The sequence below is a fragment of the Battus philenor genome, unplaced genomic scaffold, assembly GCF_028537555.1.
Source record: "Battus philenor isolate CCGP_79_NKW_IND1 unplaced genomic scaffold, ilBatPhil1.0.hap1 SCAF_7, whole genome shotgun sequence".
Classification (NCBI taxonomy): domain Eukaryota; kingdom Metazoa; phylum Arthropoda; class Insecta; order Lepidoptera; family Papilionidae; genus Battus; species Battus philenor.
The window spans coordinates 2700723-2723206 of record NW_027181737.1 but is presented as its reverse complement, the minus strand read 5'-3'; the positions used below and the strand labels follow the sequence as shown (position 1 = coordinate 2723206).

At 32.1% G+C, this 22484-nt stretch overlaps 2 protein-coding genes across 2 annotated transcripts in view; both read left to right on the top strand.

Annotated features, from left to right (window-relative positions):
- The window catches only part of LOC137931138 (probable peptidoglycan muropeptide transporter SLC46), a 31501-nt gene extending 22406 nt beyond the window's left edge, over positions 1–9095 (top strand). Inside the window, exons 6-7 of the mRNA XM_068774539.1 lie at positions 5682–5838; positions 9023–9095. Coding sequence (XP_068630640.1) covers positions 5682–5838; positions 9023–9095 — 230 coding nt within the window. The remainder of the gene's footprint in view (positions 1–5681; positions 5839–9022) is intronic.
- Positions 9096–9500: 405 nt separating this feature from the next.
- Positions 9501–21913, top strand: LOC137931257 (proton-coupled folate transporter-like). Its single transcript, XM_068774683.1, has 8 exons — positions 9501–10298; positions 10374–10533; positions 15095–15196; positions 15863–16000; positions 17824–17907; positions 18242–18398; positions 20693–20814; positions 21805–21913. The coding sequence occupies exons 1-8, from the start codon at positions 9501–9503 to the stop codon at positions 21882–21884; spliced, it is 1641 nt and encodes a 546-aa protein (XP_068630784.1). The 3' UTR covers positions 21885–21913.
- The last annotated feature ends 571 nt before the right edge of the window (positions 21914–22484 follow it).

Genomic DNA, 22484 nt, shown 5'->3' with positions numbered 1-22484 from the left:
CATTAGGTGATTTCAATGATTTTCGTCTCAAAAATATTCTGATTGAGTGCCTAAGTTATATAGAATTATTTAAAACTGATAAGACGCAGTCAATGGCATTCTCGCTAATCCACTTTAAGTGTTATCAATACAATTAATCTAAGATAATTATTATTAAATAAATTTAAAATAAATTTTATCGGTCATTGTACATTTACGTTCGACGTGGAAAATTTTATTATTCTATCTTTAGTACTACTATTCTTTATCCAGCGTTTCTCAAAGTGGTTTTTATAATTTTGGGAAAGTTTTTTATAATTTGAATACCACCATTTAATATTTAAACTAGTACTATAAGTCATTATCATCTTCATCGTCCTTCAAATATCGCTACGATGACTTGTTTTGCGCTATCACAATCTTACTTGTTAACGAGAAGGTTGAGAATCACTGTCTTTAACAATTAAAAGTTTAGCTATTGTTATCTATTTACTTTGTCAATATTGATTGAAACATTGACTCTTTGATGACTGTGTTAGTACATAGTTAAACATATTTGAATTGTTTTCTAGAATGTTATCGTATTGTCTATATGTTTCTTAGCTCATAGACAATAAAAGAATTCAAAAGCATTAATTTCTTTCTTCTTTTGCATTCTATAAAGAAGGTTGTGTCCTTCTTGAAATGTCGTGACGTTATCTAAGACGATATATACTATTTTCTATACCATTTAACTCTTTGATTTTTCAGAGTAGTGTGCCATTATATTTTACTTTATAGACTTAACTACATAAGATTAGATAAGCAGGTAGGTGATCGACTTTATTCTATTTCATCATCTACTTATCTAGGTATATCAGGTAGTTCATCAAATTTATTAGGTAGTCTCAGGCCTTTTTCCTGTCTGTTTATGTTGCGAAAAACAATAAGCATTTCTCTAACAAAACAGTCATTAGTATTAATTCTTATTTGTAATTATGTACCTCATTTGTAATAATATTTGCTATATCGATAGTATGAAACAGCAAACAATTGATAAGTAAGTATTAAAATAAGGGATCGAGTAAGCTCGACAACAAGGAACCAAAAGTGAAATATAATAAAATTGTAAGGTGAACTGAATATGATTATTGAAATAATTAAAAAGATACAGAGTATAAATATAATTTGTAAAATAAACTGTAAATAATGAAATAAAATAAATACATGCTGTGATATAAGAACCTAATGTCATTAGGAATGTAGATGAGAGAATTATGGCGGTGTTTGGAAGAAGATCAGAAGCTGAATGAAAGAGTTTATGAAGGATGTGAGGAAAGAGCAATCCTATATAATTAATGCACAAAGTGTAAATTATATAAGACTGTTTCGGTTTTCTAACACAGGGCTATCATTGGTCATGATATGTACTAACTTACATATATACATAATTTTATATGAATACTTGCTTACTAAAATTATCCCATAGTTACTACTATTGAATTTTTATCACAATTTATAATTCGTTGCGTATTAAAAATAATTAATATTTCACATTATGTGCGTCTAAGATTAGTAATGACGTGTGTAAATGAATAACTTCCGCATTATTTTAAAAGGCATTCTGTTTACTGACGACAGTAGCAACCTTAAACATACAATTTTATTTGTTATTTATTTAACTGTATATTTACGCTTTTATTATGAACAGATAGTTGACATTGCAGCAAAATTGGTGCAACGTGTCAGGGTTTTTTTTTATTTAACAGATTTTTTATTATGTTGTCGGGTCGTAATTTATTAAGAAATGTTTGACCTTCAATTTTTACGCTGTTTTAATGATTTTTAATTGTTTTTAATTTAGAGCAAAAATATGATATTCGTAATGATGCCAGAGCACACATGTATTGATATATTTTATTGTTGTACACTTGTTTAAAAATTGACGCTGCTTGCTATTTAAGCTTTGTGCATCTTCTTCGAAATTAGGTGACGAAAACAGAGGTCGATGAGCTGAGAAAGGCCCAATACTGTTCTAAAAGATCTTATTAATCTTATAGCTTGGAAATAAATATATAGTATATACTGCTATGTTAAAGATTTTGTAAAAGAAAAAGCGTGTTCGTTCTGTGCTTTTCTCAGATTAGTTCGCCTTTGGAACTATCATAATTTTAAGTTGAATGATGACATAATAGGAGAGTTCAATTTGATTCTAGTTTCTCTTACGTAGTCACGACGTAACTTGACATCCAGTGAAACTTTAGTACGTATCGGCATGAGACAAAGCTATCCAGAGGTTGCCCATGCTTCGCTACAGAAGAGGTTTTAGACTCGGCGATTTCTACTCTCTCCTGGAACTTAGAACCCGCAGAATCTTCAAATGCTGCAGTAGTATAAGCCAGGTCAAAAAAACATCGACTTTCATGAAGTTTATCAAACACTTGAAACTTTGCGCATTTGGTATTTCGCTAAGAACTGCGATCGTTGGACAATTTACGCCATGCAAGTTTATATAGTACAAATTGGACCTGGATCAGATGTATTTATATGTATTAATCAATAACCAAATAATATTTTTTTATTTCAAATTCAGTCAATATGTAAAGTGATCATTCCGAAAAATGTGACATTCATTTACTTTTTATTTGGAATACGACGATAATTTCTAGCAGGACAGCTATTTTACAAGTTACTTCTAGTTTCCTTCGATGGTTTTTAGTAGTGGCCATGATATATCATTTATTTAAATGTTCCAATCAATAATCGTACTTGCGAACAACAATAATAAATCACATTAATTAATTTATATATCCAAACATTTCAAAAATGTGCATGTGAATACCTACGTGAATAATGTTGTATAGATTTTTAAATTATTCTAATAACGTGATAATAGTTGTATTCAAATTCGAACTATCATCACCATTCTGAGGAATACGTTTAACGTGTATTGAATGACAAGCCCAGCCGAGGTTTTCTGTCGGATTTTCTTGTATCAAATCTCTCCGTGAAGTATTCGACTTGAGAAGTAGTGTGCGGATCGAGATCGAATCCTTCGAAATAAATCTGCGCGAGTTAAAGTTCCCAAGAGAGCTCCGTTACTAAGCTAGTTACTAAATTAGAGTTTCAGTCTAAACACCCCCATCTATCCATACCTCGAAAACTTTAAATGAAAATATATCGAACCAAAATGTCGATTCATCGATACATTTATAGTAGCAAATATTACCTCATTTCCGGAACTGGCTTATGAAGCAGCATTGGTAAGATTATTTATAATTTGGTTGGGTAGGAATAGGAGTCTACTTATTGGAAGTAGAAGATGTAAACGATAATGTATTTCAAAGAATAATCTTTTTAAACCTGCTATAGCCGCTACAATTATATAATCTATCGTTCAATTCTTTCTTTCCACAACCCATTCTTTCTCTTTCGTTCTAATTCTTATTCATACATCGCCTTCTTATTTCTCTATTTTACAATTTTGTTTATATTATTTCACATTTTTATTAAAGGTTTATGCTTACTCTATTACACTGGTTTACTTGTTTATTTTTGTATCATGTTTAACTATTACTTTACAAAAACTGAGGTAAACATACGGTTCCGGTCTATGTACTGGCTGTTGGCTCGTAACTCCAAGCTATCGGTGGACAACAAGCTCCTTATCTACAAACTGATACTCAAACCTGTGTGGATGTACGGGATCCAACTCTGGGGAAGCGCATGTAACTCCAACATAACCATCATACAAAGGCTGCAAAATGGCATACTGCGTACCATAACAAATGCTCCATGGTTCCTCACGAACTCTGAAATCCACGAAGCTCTGGAGATCAAAACAGTAAAGAAGGAGATCCAGCAGTCATCGACTAATTATAAAAATCGGCTAGACAAACACCCAAATAACTTGGCTTCAGAATTGACTTGCATCCAGTACAGGAAACGTCTTAAACGCCATGACATCCAGAGACTAGACGCTCGATGGTGAACAAGGAGTGTCTCCCGCCGGGGAGACCCCTTTCAAAGCTATAACAACTCAAAAAATTCGCTTATAATCCTGGGACTGATCGCAGATGAAATAAGGAAAACAAAAAAAAAAAAAACTTTACAAAAACTGAGAAACGATTCCCTACTTTTCGCATCTCCTAACATAGAGGCGATGTTTCTCTCATTTATTTTTACGCCCAACCGGCATTCGGAGTCGACCCGGAGTCCTTCGAATGCGGGACAGTGGGCGACCAGGTGGACCACGGTCTGGTCCACGCCCGGTTCACAGAAGCAATCTTTGTACCTATACCTTTGTAACTTAAAAATAATGAAAATAAATAAATTAACAACAAATGATATATGCAATCTTTTAGACGTAAATAATCAAACGAAAAACAGGGTCTCGCATCATGACATTATTAAATAATCATTAAATATATTAAGTTTGCCTCACACAGCATCCATAAGCGATATGTAAGCGAAGCTATGAAATTCAAATTAGAAAATTCTTATTCATTGTACAATGAATTACTTCTCATAGAACAGGTGGCACAAAAGTTATGTCATAATTTGAACGTGGCTTCATTTTTACAAATGATGCCAAATATGACTCTACTTCAACTATTTCTTCTTCTTATTTTAAGCCGATGGTTTTCTCACTGCAAAGCATAGGCCTCCCTCAAAAATCGCCGCGATATCCGGTCTAGCGATATCCAGCTACCTTAATAGATCGTCGGTTTATCTATAGGGAGGCCTATACACGCCAGCCATCTACCGCCACTTAAGAACCCTTTTAGCCTTAATATTGATTAATGACATAAATTTTACATTTTAAAATAAACTTTTCTTTCAAAACTTTCGGTTCAAATTATGGCATTACTTTTACATCGTCTGTTATTATTATCGGTTTACTGGCATCAGCAATGTCTTTAGCCTGTTTGGGTAATAAATGCCTTAGATCTGAAAAGAACAGGTGAAAGCTTTACATTATTTTAAATGTTATAAAATTTAATTTAATAAACATTGAATGTGTCCGCAAGCGGAGACTTCATACCCAAGGTGTCCTGTCCTATCTTCTATCACGACATTTACTTCTATTTACTGTTACTACCTCGCCTGTTTAAGTTTTTCTTTTTTATATACTCAATATATTTATTATTAAATTACTCTTAGCACACAAGAATTCTTTGACATATTTTTTAAAATTAAGTTACAGAAACTTTGTGCGCATTATCCCTTTGTTAAAGCGTATACTGAATTCCTGGTAAAATTTGTTCATTCGATGTCATATCTTAAGTTTTGTTTCGGTATTTATTTTGCGTATATAATAATTTTTGGGTTCGGTAGTTTATCGTGGAAATACAATATATTTTAAAACTATAATTAGTGGGAATAGCACTTTTCTGCAATTTTTATAACTGCAATATTTTTTAAGTAAGAAAAGGACCAATACACCGTGCAGAACACAGAGTCAGCACTAATCGGTGTAACATAACTCCTGAAGATGCCCCGTGGAGGGGTGAAACACGTGTTGAGTAATTTGGCGGTGGCGGTTGTGTGATTCGCATTTTTTGCCGCATACGCATTTATCAGCGGGCTGGCGGGCGGTGCACTTTGTTGCACGACTACCACTGCATGTGCGGAAGTGGCTAAATATTGGTCCTTTTCTTACTTAGGATGGTACCGCAAGGTAACGCCTGATTCCATTAAATATGCAATATTTTTGTTTCCAGGTAAAGTAAACTCACTGTTTGGTCTAGCAGAGGCGATGATGCCATTAGTCTATGGTCCTTTATACTCCAGGGTGTACATGGCGACACTCAATGCGCTTCCTGGTGCGGTGTTCCTGTTGGGGGCGGCGATGACAGTACCGGCAGTTGCTATTTTCGGGTAGGTAATTTAAATTTAGATCAAAAACAAAATTAAAATTAGAACAAAATTTCATCTATTTTTTGAATCTTCAATATGACTAGGTCTGAAAAAGAAAGGACACTTGATTAATGTGACAAACCTACAGGATATATTTATTTATTACTATAAAGTTTTCATTGTTAACCTATACTTATACCTTTTAAATAATTTTTTCAATAAATATAACTATAATAATTTTATGTTATTATAGTAAAGGTTTATTTATGCTAGGCCTATTTAACTTTTTAAAAGTGTCCTTTTAGTCACTATTTCAGTCTTAGGAAGTCCAAAGCATATACATTATAGTCCTAGCAATATATTTCCAATGCAGCTCGCTTTTTGGATGAAGAAAAAAGCCTCCATACTTTCTTGCGGTTTTGTTGCAAAGTAACAAAACCATGTCAGGATATTGTAATGTATTAAGTTATCTATAATATTGATAAGAAATTGTATATAGAAATAGTGAAAGTTATAATAGTATTGTATAAAATAGCACAAAATAATTAATAAGAAAATTAAATATATTCAATTGGAAATGTAAATATAAATAATTAAAATTTCAATGCATGTGGCAAAGGATAGATGTCCATGCGTGAATGTAATGTAAATAAATCTTGTGATAATGATAGAAAATATGAAGAATGAAAGAAGAAAGAAAGGGAGAAATTATGAAGGACGGGAGAGAGAGAAAGGGTAAAAATTGGAAATTTTGTGAAAAAATAATCAAAAACGTCCCTGTCCCAAAAATAAGCCCAATAAATAAAGGGGGCACTAAAAAAAGGTTTCCAAAAAGAACGGTTGGAAACAGCATTCACCCAGTTTTAGGATGAACTTAACAAGGACCTTGTGGGTGAAGAACCAATGATGCGCTTGCTGGTTCGTGGTCTCCCAGAACCTAGAAGTCCCAGCGGCCATTATTTACGAATACATTTGTTTATAAAGAAATTTAGCAAAAAGTATATTAAGATTTAACACGGAAAATTCATTGCAAACTTGGTAATAAAATTAAAATTTGGTTTGGTTTTCAAGGTAAATTATAATAAGGCCTTTCTAAAATCAGGGCCGACTTTTGAAATTCCGTTTTTGAATTGTATATTTTGTTTTATTTTAATTATATATAACGATCAATTAATATCTTATAATTGTCACTTTTAACGCGAAATAATTAAAATTAAAAGGTGAAATCCGTTTTGGTACTTTTTAAAAAATTACTGAAATATCACCATTGCTATTTAAGACGTAAGACGGTAACTGGTGAACATGGAACTCCCCCATAAACTTCCCATAACATTGGTTGGAAGCGGCATTACCTCGGCATTTATTGACGACATCAAAAAATGAAATATATGTATATTGTATATACACATATCTATTAATTATGTCATTTAATTTTCGAAGACATTATATTTAAAAAAATATTAACTTATGATGCAATAATATTAATAATTACGAGGGCCAAACTGAAAGTTTTTAGAACTGGCAACTTAAAAGCATTATATTAAAAAAATAAGTTTAAATTTTGAAAATAGAACTCTTTACCAATAATATTGAGTATACATTTCATTCATTTGTCATTTGTTTTACGATTTGGCGGCAAATTGAAAATTGTCTGTGCACGTCAGAATGAATTTAAGCCGAGAAAATTTTCGTGCAATGATTTTTTATGACTTTCGATGTCATATAAGTCAACAAGAAAGTTATGATAGACTTCGATTGGCTTTTCACGATGAAGCCCCATCTCGTGCCACAGTTTACAACTAGTTTAATGAATTCAAACGTGGTCGAACTAATCTCACCGATGATTTGCGTGAGGGACGGCCTTCTACAGCGACGACTGAAGACAATATCAGTGTTGTGCGGCGTATGATAGAGACTGACAAAAGAGTGACCTATCAGCAGATTCGGACAAGTCTAGGCATAGGTATGAGTCAAGTGCACAAAATCCTCCATGAACATTTAGCGGTCAGGAAGCTTTGTGCCCGCTGGATACCGCATAATTTGACCGAGGCTCAAAAACTCCGCCGTGTTGATTGGTGCCGAGAAATGATCCAAAAATTTAACGGAGGTGACTCAAATGCTGTGTTCGACATACTAACGGGTGACGAAAGCTGGATTTACTGTTATGATCCGGAAACCAAAAGACAGTCTGCTCAGTGGGTGTTTCCTTCCGAAGAGTTGCCAACTAAAGTGAAGAGAGGTCGAAGTGTTGGAAAAAAGATGGAGGCCTCGTTCTTCGGAAAGACAGGTCATTACGCGACAGTTGTCTTAGAGGATCAGAAAACGGTTAATGCAGAGTGGTACACTAACAACTGTTTGCCACTTGTCTTGGAAAAAGTTCGAGAGAAACGACCTCGCAGCAGGATCCTCCTTCATCACGACAATGCCTCGTCGCACACCGCCAGGCAAACGATCGACTATTTGGCGACCTCAGACGTGGAATTACTGGGTCTCCCGCCGTATAGCCCCGACCTCGCACCCTGCGATTTTTATTTATTCCCGAAAATAAAAGAAAAACTTCGAGGAAAACATTTTATGGACGCCGAAGAAGCAGTGGCTGCGTTTCAAAACGCCGTCGAAGAGACCCCTAAGGCCGAGTGGGCAAGGTGCTTTTCTCAATGGTTCCATCGAATGCAGCGATGTATTGATGTAAATGGACGCTATTTTGAAAAGTTATAATAAAACTAATAACTTGCTAGAATGCTTAGTTTTTGATTTTCTAAGAACTTTCAGTTTGACCCTCGTATTAATGAAATCAAAAGTGAAAGTAATATTACAGCCGCGTTTTGCAAAAAAAAAACAGCAAAATAAGGTTTTTAAAAATATTTGTTTTATCAAGGTGATCGACCTACAGATCAAGTTACCTGAGACTGCAATTCGGTGCATATTTTGAACATATTTAAGAATACACTGTTTTAAAATAGACTTCCTTTTTTATAATTAATATTTAAAAAAAATTATTATTTGTGCCGAGGTTCAATAGTTCTGTTCATTAAATTCAAAATATTGCCAGCGCTTTACGAATTGATCGCAAATTTCTTCGACACAGTATTGTTAAATCTGTTTAAATTAATCAAAACATTCATTATAAGACCAGTTAACATTTAACTCTCGGTACAGCACAGTGTTTCAGCATCCACTGATAAAAAAAAAATATTTTTTTCAGATGGATGTATTTCGAACAAAGGGAAGACGTCAAACAGGTTGAGGAAGTGGGCAATTTAAATAAAGAAGTTTAGTGAAGTACTTTTACTAGTGTGATTTAAATGTGTAATAGCATGTGTTGTGTGCATCGATAATAAAAATAAAGTAATAAAAAAGTTTATTATTAAATTTTCATTAATCTCAACGATTCAGTGTCCCTTTAAATGTCAAATCAACGCATTCGTTAATGACCAATCAGGCGTGCCGTTGTGTTCTGTATAGGTTTAAACAAAAGAGATCACACTCACATAAAGTTACACAATACTCAGTTAATTTTGATTTGTCGTCGACCGCTATCCGACACATCGACACACCGTTTGCTCGAACTAAATATTATTGTACGATATTCCGGAAAATTAAATTACAAGATAAGAAAATTTAACTTTGTGTTTAAGAATTGTGATAAATAAGTGACAATTTTTAAGAAGATATAAGTGAAAATGGAAACAGATAAGTCAAACGCTGAAGATGAAGTCAACGATACGTTGTTTAAACCAGCTGATAATATAGATCTAAGTGTTATGACTCGTAAAGAGAAAATGAATTATTTAAGATCTAATATCACCGTGGAGCCTATAGTTACGTTATTTATGGTGCCAAGTGTCCTATCTCTTCTGGCCGCGCAAAATCTTTACATAGACAAGGCATGCAGGGTAAATCTACAGTTTGGTGATAAAGTTTGCACGGATTTGAGGCTGAGGAAAACAGCTAATCATACGTTAGAAGAATTAGATGTTCAGAAATTAGTAGCATCAGTTCATTCTTGGAAGAACGTTGTGAACACGATTGTACCGACGCTTTTGATGCTCTTCGTTGGAGCGTGGAGTGATAAGACTGGCAGAAGGAAAATATGCATGCTGATGCCGATATTTGCGGAACTAATGACATGCGTGCTCAACATTGTGAACACGTATTACTTCTATCAAATCCCTCTGGAATGGACTGTTATAATGGACATTGTTTTTCCATCACTCACAGGCGGTTGGTACACAATGTTCCTGGGTACGTTCAGTTATTTATGCGACATAACATCTAAAGAGACAAGAACGTTCCGCTTGGGAATTCTTAGTTTATGTTTAACAATAGGCTTTCCTATTGGAATGGGTTTCAGTGGGGTATTGTTAAAATATCTCGGGTTTTATGGTGTGTTTTGTATAGCTGGTGCGATGCATTTAATTAATTTCTGTTATCTATATTTCGGTTTAGAAGATCACACTTGGTTAGAGGACAAAGGAAAAGTGAGTACATGTCAATGAAATAACATTAATTTGTAATGAATTGTTTTTAGAGGAATGTTTACTATTTTTTTTTAGAAACGTAGGACTGGCCCTGTCGGATTTCTTTTAGAGTTCTTCGACTTAAATAGTCTGAGAGAGACAGTTGGAATTGTGTTTAAGAAGGGAAGGAATAACCGCAGACTCCAGCTTTGTCTCATCCTTACATGCGTCTGTTTACATTTCGGTCCGCTTATGGGTAAGTTATTTTTTTTAATTTACCAATAGTTGAATTTTTTTGACAAAAATTATACCAACGAGTGTAGGCTGCTTGGATTTATAGCAATAATGACGCGTTTTACGTTTATTTTACGTTCTTAATTCTGGTACTGTGGTAGTTTTGTACGTAATATGAAATTTCAGTGTGAATTGATTAATGTCATGTATCTCCTAAATATTTAATCATCTCGTTTGACGGTGATTGACAATGTTATAACCATGATACGAGGATACGAAGATCGATACTTCGACTTGTGTTAAAAAAATAATTTTCTTAACCACCCCAAAAGTTTTAACTGATAAAGATAACAATACTTTTATTATACATAACGAGCGATGTTAGTTTGTGAAACTCGCCTAGCAAAACGAAAATTGAATTTATCTTATCTCTATATAATTATATTTTTTTTTATAATAAAGTGATATATAATAAATCAAAACAATCTTTTTTTGACGAGTTACTAGCACAACGACTTTTTTTATACATGCAATATCAACGCGACGCGTTTGCGCGAATTTTTGTATTTATTTTAGTTAAAAATTTACTATTTTGTTAGTTTTCATATTTAATTCTAATGTTAGTTTAAATATAGTTTTGTAGATTATTAATAAATGTTACTGTATGAGCAACCCGCTAAACAATTTTAAAACTTAAATTGGCACCTTGATAAAAAGGTTGCTCATCCCTGGGCTAGTGGGTAGTGGGTTCAATTCCTGTAATGCACATACTTAGTATATTTTTTGACGCATATAGATGGTTACGGATTTTTCTCTGCTCTAACAGTGGAAATATTTAACTCTTACTGAAATTTGATATAAAAAAGTAAACAATTCATTATTTTCACATCTTTTATTGAAAAAAATAGTTAATTTATCCGCAGAATTGGTATATAAAACTTGCAAATAACACATAAGCTGGTTCATCTGATGCAATATAACATTTTTATTTCGAAGTATTTTTTGTTAATTTGAAATATAAATTTAAGAAAAATTATATTTAAGATTTCGTAAGTAAAGTTTAACAAAATCATGTCTTGAATATTAATTCGCCGAGAAAACTATTTTTAAAGTTCATCAATCAAAATTTATTAAAAACATTTTTACCACAATGTAAAGGATTTGCAATTAGTAATACAACAAGTAGATGTAGCGTAGCGGTAGAGAAATGAGACTTGCGATCGTAAGTTGGGTTCGATTTTCGGGATATAGTTATACATATAATTCACATTTTGTACATTAATTATATAGGATTGCTACTGCACGCAATCTAGTTTCCAAAGGATAAGCTGCAGCATCCTCTGCGTACCATAATAACACTGCAATCCCCAACCAGCCTGCCTTGCATGGTATTTTCCCCCTATAGATATCTTTAGGGGTTGTTTAGGTGAGTTTCAGAAATAATAAATATCGTAATAATAATATAGAGAAACTGTATTATCATTACTACATGTTAAAATCAATTATTGTTACTATCTTTTTCTCTGGACTTTCCACTGCCAGAATTTATTGGCCAGTCGTATTTTAATAAAAAAAATTAATGTAACATACATAAAGTAAGAAAAGGACCAATATTTAGCCACTTCCGCACATTCAGTGGTAGTCGTGCAACAAAGTGCACCGCCCGCCAGCTCGCTAACAAATGCGTATGCGGCAAACAATGCGAATCACACAACCGCCACCGCCAAATCACTCAACACGTGTTTCACCACTCCACGGGGCATCTTCAGGAGTTATGTTACACCGATTAGTGCCAAACACAGAGTCCTTGTGTTTTTGTGAACACTGAATGTGCGGAAGTGGCTAAATATTGGTCCTTTTCTTACTTAGGATGGACTTCCGCAAGGTAACGCCTGATTCCATTAAATACATACATAAAGATTTGTTAGGGGAAGCCTATTCCTTGCAGTAAGTATCTATAGTCTAAAACGACAAACAGCGTGTTAAGGATACTTTTAAAATTTACTTTAGAACATGTTTGAAAATCACGTAGGTTTTATTTTATGTCTTTTTTAATTTATTAGTTCGCGGTTCGGATCCGCGAGCCCAAAGTCCGAAGAAGCTGTAAAAGCCAGAACGCTCAACGGCGTCTAGCACCAATCTAATATATATAGCCATATAGTAGATTTGACTATAAAGTATATCGTTATGGGACAAGTTAATATGATTATATTTTTAATAATATTGACTCCTCCGACATTTTATTATGTACATACTGCGTATAGATGATCCAAAGTGAGAAAAACATATTAAAAACAATTTTGTTCTACACAGTACAATGCATACATTAAGAACAAATCATATCATTATAACTTCATGTCTTCTTCAAGAAGTGCATTGTGTTTTTTATTATAATTTTTTACTTTACTATTTTATTATCAGACTTCTGCATCGATATAAGAACTTGTTGAACTTACCACTTGAAACTTATAATAACCTGCTTGAATTCTAAACTATGCCCTTTTAGAATAAATATCGTCATTTTAGCCGACATGTAGTATATTTTTGTGTACATTAAAAATCCTTCTTTAACTGTTAGTTTGTGGATATTATTTTTAAGATCTCTTGCATTTTTTCCACTTACTCTTTCTAAATATATTGCTAACAAATAGATTTAATAGATTTATGAATGAATTGGCTAACACGAAAGAGCCTATATCTATATATAAAGGAAAATTTTTAGTTTTGTTTTATACACTATACATAACTCATGTTTAGACTATTCGATTATTTGTATAGATAGGTTATAAAATTCTTCACTTTCTAAATCAAACAACGAAGGGAATGTTTTGAAATTCAAGATGTAACAATTATATAAAGGAAGGGTTGGCGCCGTGTTGCAATAACACATAACAAACGACTGAAAGAATGTACAATTGCACTTGGTCTTGTCTTTTATATACACAATGTATTAGGGGACCGGAAAGTAATGTCGTTTCTGTCGACATGTTTTATAAAAAAACCGATTGATTTTACCGCTCTGGCATTGAAAATTTGTATACTAAATGCCGAAAGGTTGTTGATAACGAAGGTGAATGTATTGTTGACTATAAATAAAAACTTGTTAAAAATGTAGTCGTGTGAATTAAACTTAAAAAAGCGACATTATTTACCGATCCCTCCATTATCTTTTGTACATTTAAATCTTACAATTCTGATAGTGTTTCAAGTTCCAACAACTAAAATATTTGGAAAATTATTGTTATAACGATTGTAATTGTTGATATTTTACATCTTCCTTAATCTAATTCACACATTCACACTTACGTAATTGATTTTTTTCTTAGTGTCTTTACACAAACCATATGCTATCAGTATGGATCTTTATTCAAAAATATATATTTTTTTGTGGCTGACCATAACCATGTCTTCCACGTCGTTTCTGCTTCGTTATTATTTTTCTTTCTCTCGTTGTTAAAATAAAAATTAATAATTTCAAAATTACCACGAGCATGTTTCTTTATTCAAAATTGTTATTTATTTTAAGTGGCTTATCTTAATCATAATTCCGGTTTCTTTTCCCCTATGTTAGTATTTTTAATAGATAAAATAAAAACCAATCATTTCAAAATGATGTAAGATTTTAATTATTATTTATTACATTAGACAACATTTTAATGCGACAATCTATTGACATAAATTCACGGAGAATAATATTGTTTTTTGTCATAAGATGTTGTCATTAATGTATTTATTTGTTATTATATTCGTGTTTACTTATTTGAAAGTCAAGTCCGTACATAGATATAGATTAAAACATTCAATTTTCCAAAAAATGCTTTCGCCGTTGGGTAGAAACGTCTAACGAAACAAAGTAATTTCTACAATTTCTTTTAAGTTAAATTTCTAAGTAAAAAAAAGGACCGATATTTAGCCACTTTCGCACATGCAGTCGTGGAGGCATCTTCAGGAGTTATGTTACACCGATTAGTGCCAAACAGAGAGTCTAGAAGATGCCCCGTGGAGGGATGAAACATATGTTGAGCGATTTAGCGGTGGTAGTTGTGTAATTCGCATTGTTTGCCGCATGCGCATTTATCAGCGGGCTGGCGAGCGGTGCACTTTGTTGCACGACTACCACTGCATGTGCGGAAGTGGCTAAATATTGGTTCCTTTCTTATTTAGGATGGACTTCCGCAAAATAACGCCTGATTCCATTAAACAATTTCTAAGTACTCCTAATGTAATGTACGTATATCAGAAATCGTTGCTTTACGAAAGCTGTTGCTCGACATGCTAACGACAGTATATATACATACATTGATACATATATATATATATATATATATATATATATATATATATGTATGTATGTATGTATGATATATACTTCCTATTTCATAATAAAAGGAACGGAATTACGTGTATATTAGGATGCTCTTTGCAGATGGTCATGATATATACATATATATATACATATATATATATACATATATATATATACATATATGTATATATATGCATATATATGTAATATGTCAAGTTTGCATAATAGGTTAATTGTATAAAAGGTGTTAAATAAATAAATAATTATTTATTTTCAGGTGAACTAAGCATTATGTACATATTTGTACGCTATCGTTTTAACTGGGACGAGATGAAATATAGTATTTACTCTACGTATAGTCTCATTATGCACTTAGTTGGTAAGTCATCTTTAGCGCAAGTACTTAGTATAATCAACAGTTTCTGAAGTAATAAATAACCTAATAATAAAACAGTAAAAAAAAAATATTTTGAAAAATCCCATTCTTACATATTCAAAATGTGATGTGGAAAATCGTTTATTTAATTATTAAAACAATTTGTGCGCGGAAAATGAATAATTCGCCTACGCGCGGTTGCGCATCGAACCATGGCTCAAATCCGACTCTCTAGAACTCCAACGGCCGCGGGCGCACGTGCTGCGTCTTGGCTACCTGCCAAGAGCAAGCAAGAGCGCGTATCGTGCACGCCGTGCGAGTGAGCGAGACGAGTGGGCGAAACAAACAAAAGATTAAGCGTTGTGACGACGTCCGCGGGAACTTTCACATATGGCGGCTTTTTATATAGCAATATTATTACAAAAATAATTATTGTTTTCTATATATCCTAAAACACTTTATACTGCCAAAACTTTTGTGTCCTGGGCCTGTCATAATTGAAAAAAAATGTAAATGAATTTAAATTTATACAGGATGATTCGAAATAGTAGTTAATACTTTGTTGTCATATTAACTATATATAGAAAGCTTTTATACCTCCAAACAATGGCTCTGTATATAAAGTTGAAATTATAAATGTAAACTTTTGCATGCTTATGATATTTTCAGGGACAGTGTTCTCCATCAGCGTTTTCAGTAAGAAAATGAAGGCTCATGACTCAGTGCTCGGAATCATTTCAGCTGCCAGCAAGATCGCCGGCGCTTTGGTGTTGACCTTTGCTGTTAGAGATTATCAGGCTTATCTTTGTAAGTATTAAAACATATTTACTATTTTGTCTAGTCTAACTCTGTACGGCAGTGCAAAGAATAATTTTATATGTAATTCACACAAGGGGACAGGCTTTACCAAGTATAAAATGTTGTGTAAATCGTTGTTAGGTAGGAAGAGGAAAATGAACGCCTGATATGCGGGCTGTCTTCCCTGAACCTGGTGTATTTTGACTGACAATAATAATGAGAGGTGACATGCCTCTCTATATTTAATTGTATGAAATGGCGGACGGCACCAAGTGACGTATGTCGTGTTTGTCAATTTTTATAAAATAAATTTTTAGTGCTGTGACTATCTTAAATCAATTTTGTATCAATGTTGAATATGTGTACATTTGAGTGGTGAGTATTTTATATAAAATTATTTCATTCGCATGACTTATAATTTATTACGCCGTTGGGATATCTAAAGTTGTAGACGGATGGTTTTTAAAATAAACTTTGTCTACATTTTTATTCAAGCGTTTTAATTTTTTGTGCTTCATCTCGTTAAGTATAAAGTCTATAAAATTGCCCAGTAAACCTATTACTATACCCGGCGACAAATATTGTACATCGACCTTTGGAAAGAGACAATCGGCTAATTTTGGCTTCGTAGAGCACTATCTCTGTCCCACATTACCTATGTGACGTTGTGTCAGTCGTTGTACTTCGTGCGACAGAGATAACGCTCTACGAAGCCGAAATTAGCCGATTGTCTTTTTCCAAAGGACGATGTGCAATATTCATCGCCGGGTACTGTAAATGTAATATATTTTATCTGAAACGTATCTTTTGTATTTTATGTCGTTAAACAGCTTATTTACCTTTCTCTAAACTTCATTAGTAACTTTTTAATGGGTAGTTTAAACATATTACAACAAATAATACAATATCATCCATGAATATGTAATACATCAAGTTTATTATACCAATATATTTAAAAAGATCTAATTACAAGTTAAAGGATTTTTTTAATATTGATGAAGTTTGAGAAAGGTTTTCTCTACAACTCTAATAAGGATATTGTGAAAGAGACCTCAAAAAATCCGTCAGACTTAGATGTGAGAGTTGTAGTTCTTCACATACCACGACGATCCTGGAACCCATGTAATGTGGGCTGCCTCAAATCCGATTAAAATTAAATCAAAATCAAAATATTCTTTATTCGAATTGGCTGTTAACAACACATTTGAATCGCCAATAAACATAAAATGTCGGCTTTGTCAGCCCTATAGGAAGATACCGTTGGCACGGAAGAAAGAGAAATCGAACCGTTTCTATCTACAAATATAGTTTTATAATGAGTGCTTGACAATAATTAGCTTCCCGAGTGAGCATCTACAACATTTAATTCCACACGTTAACATCAGTATAGTATTCTTGTATAGAATAATATACGTTTTTCAACAATTTTCTTTCAATATTGTTTTATAAATTTATTTAGTAGCAGATTTGAAATTGAATTGGGTAATTTTATTATACTTACGTATACCTTGTGATATAAATAATTAATTTAATATTTGAAGATGAAAACTAAGGGTATACAGATTTTTATTCCTTGTATTAACACCGTGTTTATCTATCACCGTGTATGTCTATTTTAAATAATTCTGGATGATTTGCGAAAAAACAAATTCTTAGATATGCGACACAACTGTAATAATATTAGGTTTATTAAAAAATTATCGTTTTTTTTTTTCAGTAATATGTCATATTCTGCTCTCCTAGAATTCTTCTTATAGTGTACATAAGTGGTTATTGTAAATTGAGAAAAATACTAAGAAACAAATGAACCTATGAATATATTAACATTTCAGGTCCTCTCGTAGAAGTTCTAAATGGAACAGCGGCTATCGCTCTAAGATCACTATCTTCAAAACTTGTTTCTTATCAAGAACTAGGTTCGTAATTTTGAAATATACTTACTTGTCTTAAATGTCATAAATATGGTTCGAGCACTATTTAGTCTAGTTTGATTGTAAATGTCATTTCAATTATTTTGTATGTTTATATTAAATTAGTGTCAATCGTACAATACAAATGCTTTTGTATTTATTCTCTTCTCTAAACATAAATGTGTTAATTAAATGCAGAATTGAAAATTTTCTAATTGTTTGCATTATTAATTGAAATAATAAAAGCAATTATTTATGACCAATCAATTCGTTTGTTATTATGCGGTATGGTTGTGTAGATTTAGATTCTCGTGTTATTTATTTGATGATTAATTTTCAGGAAAACTTAATTCTATTTTTGGCATGTTTGAAACGATTATGCCTTTGATATACGCACCTATATATACGAAAGTATACGTGGCAACGATTCACATTCTACCCGGAACTGTATTTCTGTTAAGTATTGCATCTACGATACCAGTTTTAGCTATTTTCAGGTAAGATTTATAAGCTGTATATAACAATAAAGCCTTCATCGAATCCACTTTCAGTAAAAATCCTTTGGTCATTTTGTAAGTTTATTTAATAATTGTATAACAGGTTTAATGACTATTTAGTTGTTTTTTGAGATGTTGATGATATTTTTATATCTATATGTCAGGTCTTTATTGATTCATATTAGTTAAATAATGCAGATTTAACTGTATATCAAACTACTAAACCACAAAATTCTAAACGCCTATTAAAAATAAATTTACAGATAAATCTTATTATTCAATAAACGAATATGTTAATGATAAGAATCCTTGGTAGTGATGTCGCCTATTTTGATTTCATTTAGTCTATATCTAATAAAATGTATGTGTATAAATCTTTATGAAACTTTATTGATTTTGTGAAATATCTTCTTGCTTCTTCTTCATTACTATAGCATCTTGCTATGCTGATGTCTAAGTCTTCAAGGTGAAAATATTACAGTTCGGTTAAGAAATTAAAGGAATAGGAAGAAAAACACAAATGTATTAGTAAATGAATATCTTAATAAAGGGTGTTATATATTATAAGAAAGATTGTAATGGTCTATTCTCTAAATATGATAAGGCAGAGCGAAAGAACCTCAATAGCGGGAGCCATTTAAAAAAGAAGAAAATAATAACACCTTGCGAAGAAATAATGGGCAACAGAACCGTTATTGATTTGCAAATAACGGTTCTGTTAGTTCCAATGTTGAATAAACGAATTTTATCTTTATTTTTAAGCTATATTGCTAGGCAATCGTCTACGGGCGCCATCTATCGGCACAGCTTCAAGATATATTTCAAAGATAAATCACATAAATTAGATACTTTAAGGGAGATGGGTGACAGTGAGAGGAGATAAGAAAATAACAGTCCAAGATTTTTGGAGAGTTATTTATTAGGTACTATAAGTGTATAAAAAAATTAAAGCGATCCCTCTTCGTGTGATGTTTCAAATAATACAACTTCGTAGTTGTGTAGGTATTATGACAGGTTCCAAAAGTGTTACGAGTATTAAATTAGGTGTTCATAGAGAAAGTCAGAGAAGACAAACCGGGAAGATGTTCATACAAATTAATCTCTCATTCTTTCTGTTGAAACCGACGCTGATAGCCTTGTGGAATATCACAACTTCGTAGAAATGCGTTCGCGGAAATAGACTGGCCTGTGAATTATAAAAACAACCAATAGTTGTTCAAGTTACATATGCAATCGATAGCATATAAATGATAGTGAGTTGTAAAATATAACCTGCGTAATATATAACACAATAAAGGAACTGTGAAATTCCTTTTTGTATACATTCTTTCTTATAATACTAATTCTAAAACTAGATTACACCTTTTTTTAAATAATAGTACACGTATTACCTATTTAGTTAATAGTTTTGTTTTTTTTTTCTGACTATAGGCAAATCAACGTCATTATTTTTAATAAAAATGTAAATTAAAATTATCTGCATTTATGATACTCCTATTTTATTTATGTATTGTTTCTTTTTGTGGAAATATTTTAGGTGTCTTCTTTTTTAGAATAAGTTAATAGTTTTAGTTCCGTTAGCATTATTTAATCTAGATGTGAGATTAATTACTTTAAAATACAAAAATTTTCTGAAATGATTTTGACATGAATAAAGACAGAAGCTGATATCCGTTTAGTAAATTATAATTAAAATATGTTATTTATTTTAAGGATTTGGAATTTTTTTTTAAAGAATACGACAATAGTATTTTAGATCTAATTTCGTCTCTTTAAAAAATTTAAATCCCTATAAACTCTATCTGTTTTGATCAGTAATATTCATTTATTTATATTTTAACGCGGAAGATACTCTTTATTAAAATTTTGAATATTAGGCAAATATTTGTAACTTAAGATTATTTGCAATAATGTGTAGTTACTTACAGATTTATATTTTCAAGGTTAGATTGAAGTTTTAAATAATTAGTCGTTTAAGCCCACGCCCACTGTAAGGCATGGGCTTCCCTAAGCAGGTTGTCGGTCGCAGTGTGGTATTATAGTACGCTGGGGGCGCTGTTGGCCATCGATTGGAAACTATTTTTTTAGCAGTGACAATTCTATATATTTAGTAAATGCAGATAGTGTGAATTATATAAGATTGTATTTCGGCAATTGAACCCGTGACCCACGATCGCAAGTCATAGTCCACAAACCATTGGGTTACCAACTCCTTTAAATTTATGGCAACGTATTTCGCTTGTTATTATAATATTTATGTATTTGTTATTATACAAACTTGAATTCTTTTCTAGTTGGTTTTACCATGTACATCGAAAAGAAGTAAAAAAGAATCAAATGTTAAAAATATCGCAACCATACGACGCTGATCATACCGAACAGGAGAAAATCGTTTTTAAGGAATCTCCAGTCGATTGTAAGTATGCACTAATACACAAACAAGGCTGTATTTACGATTAAATCATAAATGAATTTAAATAATAATTAAAAATATTGAGTTGATTCTTTTATTTAATTAAACATGTATTTTTTAAAGGAAGTTTTTGTTTAAAGGATGTAACAGCTAACCTGTTTTAATCAATTTAAAAATAACTTTTACGGTAATTTTACGGAAGACATTTATTTTCGCGGCCAATAGTTCAAAAATGAGAATCATATAGGTTAGAAATAAACTGTAAAATTCGTTTGTGACTAGACCGCACTATTGTTAACGTTTTCGGGAAAGGTTGGATATAGCCCGGGAAATTTATAGCGGCGGTCAAGTCCAGCAGGTGACAGCCTGCAGCTGAAATTGTGACAATGATCTCATATAGAAAGAGTGGTAGTATCACTGGCAACAGCCCAGTAATGATCCCACTCTTGGGATAAATCCTAAGGAAACCACCATTTTATAGAATATATAAATAATAATGATATTGAATTCGAGTACAAAAACTAAGAGATCACATTGCTATTTTTTTTTGGTCCGTGCTGTTGGAGACCTCTCGTTCCCTATCTCGTGTGGGACAGGGACTTTTTATTTATAGTAATTTATTCATATTTTTTATTATTATCATTCTTCTCTTTCTTCTGTATCATCTTATCTGTCGTACTGTTTCTTTCATTCTACAACATTGCCATATTATGTTATCACTACTCCTGCAGTATTAATTAAAATTGAACTAATTAAAGGTATAAATCGTCATTGATCTTTCAGCCCGTAAACGCCCACTGCAAGGCATACGCCCAAAGATATTTATGGTAGATATACCATAATAATCATATCAGTGGCAATCCTTTATAATTAATGTACAAAGTGTGAACTAAACAAGATTGTATTCTAGGAATCTAACCCGTGACCAAGAAATCAAATCTCATCCCTCTACCGCTGGTTCAAATGGTTTTATATTTATAATTTTTTTTTTAGGTTTGCTTCATGAAGATAAATCAAATATAATTGAACGAGAAACGCAACAAAAAAAATCAATATCATCCAATTCCAAATAATTAAAATTATTGTCAAGCCATGAATAATATAACCAATTAGAAGTAGAAAAATGAAATGTAAACATTTTTATACCTTTATAAATATTACGTAATATCTTTAAGATATAACATATACTCGTGTTAATAATGTAATATACTTTATTTTAGACAAGATTGTAATGCTTGTTATGTTTTGATTAAAGAATGTTTCAAAAACATTAGATTTGTGGTTAGTGTTCCTATAATAATGTGATTAAATTTAATAAACAAAATTACTAATAGTCATACAATGTTGCTTATATTTTATGTTACTAATATATCGAGTCAAATTATTAGAAATGTTTGTGACAATTTATTCATACTCATAAAAATTTGCTGAATTTTTAAAACAATACAAAAAAGCATAAAGAACGCGTTAGAAATGTAAGTCATGCTATTCCAATTACAATACACGTATGCCATACGAGATATGTTGTAAAGTTTTAAAAGTTCATATAAATTTATTTTAATTTATATTGGCGCTTATTAAAATTTGGGGCCTAAATAATCTGATTTGATCGCCACCTTATCAGACGGTATTCCTACCAGTGTAATAAGTTATACAAGAACTTTTTGTTGATT